At 49.0% G+C, this 4,102-nt stretch overlaps 1 protein-coding gene across 1 annotated transcript in view; it reads right to left on the bottom strand.

Moving 5' to 3' along the window:
- The window catches only part of Colgalt2 (collagen beta(1-O)galactosyltransferase 2), a 106,758-nt gene extending 103,080 nt beyond the window's left edge, over positions 1–3,678 (bottom strand). Inside the window, exon 1 of the mRNA XM_021167369.2 lies at positions 3,134–3,678. Within this exon, the coding sequence (XP_021023028.1) occupies positions 3,134–3,393 (260 nt within the window). The 5' untranslated portion in view covers positions 3,394–3,678. The remainder of the gene's footprint in view (positions 1–3,133) is intronic.
- Between the last annotated feature and the right edge of the window lie 424 nt (positions 3,679–4,102).

Raw genomic sequence — 4,102 nt, 5'->3', positions numbered from 1 at the left:
TGTGTGTGTGTGTGTGTGTGTGTGTGTGTGTGTGTGTGTGTGTGTGTGTAGTACAGATCAGATCTAGAATGTCCCATAAGAGAATCACACGGCAAGGATGTCTGCATGTGACCCATGGGCCAGTCTCCATGATGCTGTCAGCTAGGGAGAAATGTTTTGATCTTCAGTGATCTAGGAAAAAAATCCTATCCCATGTTCTTCCAGACCTCACAGAGGGTGAAGGAGAAGGAAGAGTCTGCACCAAGTTACTGAAATACCATTTGGTGAAAGCTAGCATCCCAGACTGTACCCCGCAATGCTTGCTTGGATGCTCTTGGTAGCTCACAGCCACTTTTTAAAGTTACAGAGTAGACATCCTGTTTGGCATCTCCGATGCTGAGTGGATCTTGGGTTGAAGAAAGAAGAAGGAAGCAACTAGTAGAAGATCGTTACGACCTCACATTCCACTGCATCGCTGTCTACGTCATCACCTAGAACTCTCCCAGACAAATTCTCTTCTAGAGACTACTCTAAAATTGACTTTTAAAATAGATTTATTCATTTTTCTATATCTCTGTGTATTTGTGGCCACAGGTGGGTGTGTGTCTGCAGAGGACCGAATGGGGCGCTGGATACCCTGGACCGGGAGATTCGGGTGGCTGTCTGACATGGTCCTGGGAAATGAACTGCAGTCTAGTCCTTTGCAAGAGCAGTAAATGCTCTTAACCACTGAGCCATATCTCTGGCCCTCCTAAGAACTGGCATTTCTGTTGATATTTAAGGTATTATACAGGGTTTCTAAGAGAACCAAGTGTGCCCAGAGACTAATGCAAAGATTGTCCCTATCCTCACCAAGTGTTGGGAATCTTCCTCAGCCTTCTCATGCTGGCCATAAAGGATAAGTGCAGTGACATGGACTGTAAGTGAAGATAAGGGGAAAGAGGCCACGACGGTCTATGCAGAATTAGAATGGCACTCATCTAAGCAGAACATGAAGGTTCATGTGATCAAGAACACCCATGGAATTTAGGATAAAACATCACTTGCTTGTTGACTTCAGTTATATCACAAAATCTATATAGAATTTAAGCTAGTAAGAATTTTTACAGTTGCCGGGCATGGTGGCGCATGCCTTTAATCCCAGCACTCGGGAGGCAGAGGCAGGCAGATTTCTGAGTCCAAGGCCAGCCTGGTCTACAAAGTGAGTTCCAGGACAGCCAGGGCTATACAGAGAAACTCTGTCTCGAAAAACAAAAAAACAAAACAAACAAACAAACAAAAAACAACAAAAAAAGAATTTTTACAGTCATTTACTCCAGCTCTCTTATATTTATGAGATGTCGATGTCTATGGATTCCGTAACATGTGGTCCCAATCACATAAGCTATTCTCGGATATTCTAATTTATAATTTATAGATGTCTGCAAATTTTGCTTATATTTTGTTCCTAACCTTCCTCCCTTTGAAGAGCAAGCAGTCTGTAGACAAACTCCTGAGAAGATTTTAGTTTTATCTTTTGTGGTAATCCTATCTTCATTGTTAGCTGGATTACATTGGGTTTTAAATCACCATGGAAAGACACTTCTGGGTGTGGCTATGAAGTTGCTCCCAGCAGAGAAGTGAGACCTACCCAGACTGTAGGTAGCACTGTTCCATGGCTAGGGGTCCTGGGCTAAACCAGAGACAGCAAGTGGATCACCATCTATCTCTCTGCAGTCTGCCTGTGGTTTCAATGGCACCAGCGATCTCGCACTTCTGCAACCAAGCCTTTCTCACCATGGTGAACTACACCCTCGAACTTCCTTTCCTTGAGTTGCTTTTGTCGATACACCATTTATTAATTCTGTGGCTTTAAGTGAGTCTCAGTACTCGCTTTTCCTTCTCCTAACTCCTCATGGTAAATACTGTAAGGTTTTGAGAACTTAAATAGCATATAAAAACCAAAACCATATGTAGACGATTTCTTTTGCAAAGAAAGCAGGACGAAACTTGAGATTTGAAATGCTTCTGGCATGGAAATGGTTAAAACACACACACACACACACACACACACACACACACACACACACACACACAGTGCAAATCTGGCTTACCAACGTTCCCACTTTCTTTGCACATAACATGCTCTTCTCCGTGGGTGCAGTCACGTATGGCAGGGTGTATAGGGAAGCAATGAGCCCACAGAGCTGTACTGTGCCTCTTGTTTGCTTTCGCGCCTCAGTACCTCTGCTACCAGGTACTGTTAGGCTGCCAATTAGCTCCCTGCCTCCTCTCTCCCCACCTCTGCTTTAGGATATGATTTGTCTGGGGATAGCTCCTTTCAAAAAACATTCCAGGATGGCTCTAGCTTTTAATCTCAGGACTAAGGGAGGATTGCCTAACAATCGGACAGCTTGTCTTCCCTGGCCAGATTTTACTTTCTCTGCAGACCATCTAGAGCTTGCCTGCCCGACTCCACCACTAATGCTTGGATTTTAAAGGTGTGGAACTGGACTGAGGTCTACGGGAGGAAGGGACAGACTTCCATTGATTCTCTGTCCTGATCCACAGCAAACACAAAGGGACCAAGCATAGACTTCTTTAGCCTGAAGACAAAACTTGACTGTTTATCCTCCCAATGGTGGCTCCAATGGCCCCGCATAGACCTTAGGGCACCTCAGTGCAGTTTGCATCTGCAGTGGGAACTTGTCCCAGGAGGCTGAACAGGCAGGGACCTTCTGGAGCTCCCAAGAAAAGACCAGCCCACAGTGTGGTGTGATTGGAAAGACTCCAAACAAAGCTTCAAAATCTCCATCCCTGAGTTCAGATAACCCAGGGGAGGACCGGAAGCCAAGTTATCCAGAGAAGCAGACTCCTAGCACCTGCAAGTCCGGGTGACTCACTCTCCATCTCCCAAGTCTCTGCGGACCCCTTTCCTGCTTTAGTTAATTAAGTTCTGTGTATCACATCTGGAGAAGACACTCTCTCCCAGTAGAAACCAGGAAGAGGAGGGGGATGAGGAAAGTCAAGGTCTCCAGATTCTCGTCCATAGGTTTTCTCATCTCCCTCCCGGCCCCACCACTCTCTCAGCCCAGGACCCACGCGGGCAGCAAGGGAGTGTGCGCAGCAAGCTGCCCTCATCCTCCGCGGTGGCCCAGGACCCCTACCCGCTCACCAGATAGCCATCCTGCTCTTGGGGTAGTCCAGCCGTTCCAGGCAGCCGAGGAAGTGAGGTAGCGTATGCGCAGCGTTGCGGGCGAGGACGACCACGAACACCGTGGGTTTCTGCGGGGGCGACTCGGGAAACGCCACTGTTTCCTCTCCGTCCTCATCCGCGTCGGGCTCGGCGGTGAAGCGCGCCCGGCAGCCGCGGCGGAGCAGGGCGGAGGACAGCAGCAACAGCGCGCAGGCGACGGTGGCGAGGCGCGCAGCCATGTTCCGTAGCCGGCGGGAGGCGGCGATGCTGCCAGCGGCGCCGGGGATGCGGCTGCCCCGGGACGGCGGGAGCGTGCACCGGCACTGATTTCTGAGGCTCGCAGGACCCGCCGCCGTCCAGCCTTGACCTGAGTCCCCTGTGCACCGACTCCCTGCCACCCGCGCTTGCCCCGCGCTCCGCCCTGCAGACAGGTCGACTCCGGGAGGCTGATCTTCCCGAGTTCCAGGGAAAGTTCCCCTAGTCCAGGCTGCGCTTGTACAGCTGAGGTCTGCGGCTTCCTCCAGAGCTGTGAGGTGTGGCCCTGTCTGCCAATGGGAGTGTGTGTGTGTGTGTGTGTGTGTGTGTGTGTGTGTGTACATAACGGTACAACCCCAAGAAAATTTATTCTGCTTTTGCAAACCGCAGTCTGAAGTTCTTCACAGTGACGCGATGTATCCAGGGCTTTATAATGCACCTATTGACAGATTAGAGTTCTAAAACTGGAGGTCTCCTCAACCACCCAGGACTGTGAGAAACAATGTTATAGCGTCTACAGAGGCAGAATGCTTGTATTTCCATAGACATACAGCTTCTGAAAAATTGAATACTTGGAGAATTTTAGACCTCAAATCAGAACCCTGAAAATAATAGCTCCGAATGGATCACTCTTCTGGAGCCTTCTTCTTCTTCTTCTCTTCTCTTCTCTTCTCTTCTCTTCTCTTCTCTTCT

The sequence above is a fragment of the Mus caroli genome, chromosome 1 (genome assembly GCF_900094665.2).
Source record: "Mus caroli chromosome 1, CAROLI_EIJ_v1.1, whole genome shotgun sequence".
In the NCBI taxonomy this organism is placed as follows: domain Eukaryota; kingdom Metazoa; phylum Chordata; class Mammalia; order Rodentia; family Muridae; genus Mus; species Mus caroli.
This window is presented reverse-complemented; position numbering and strand designations above follow the sequence as displayed.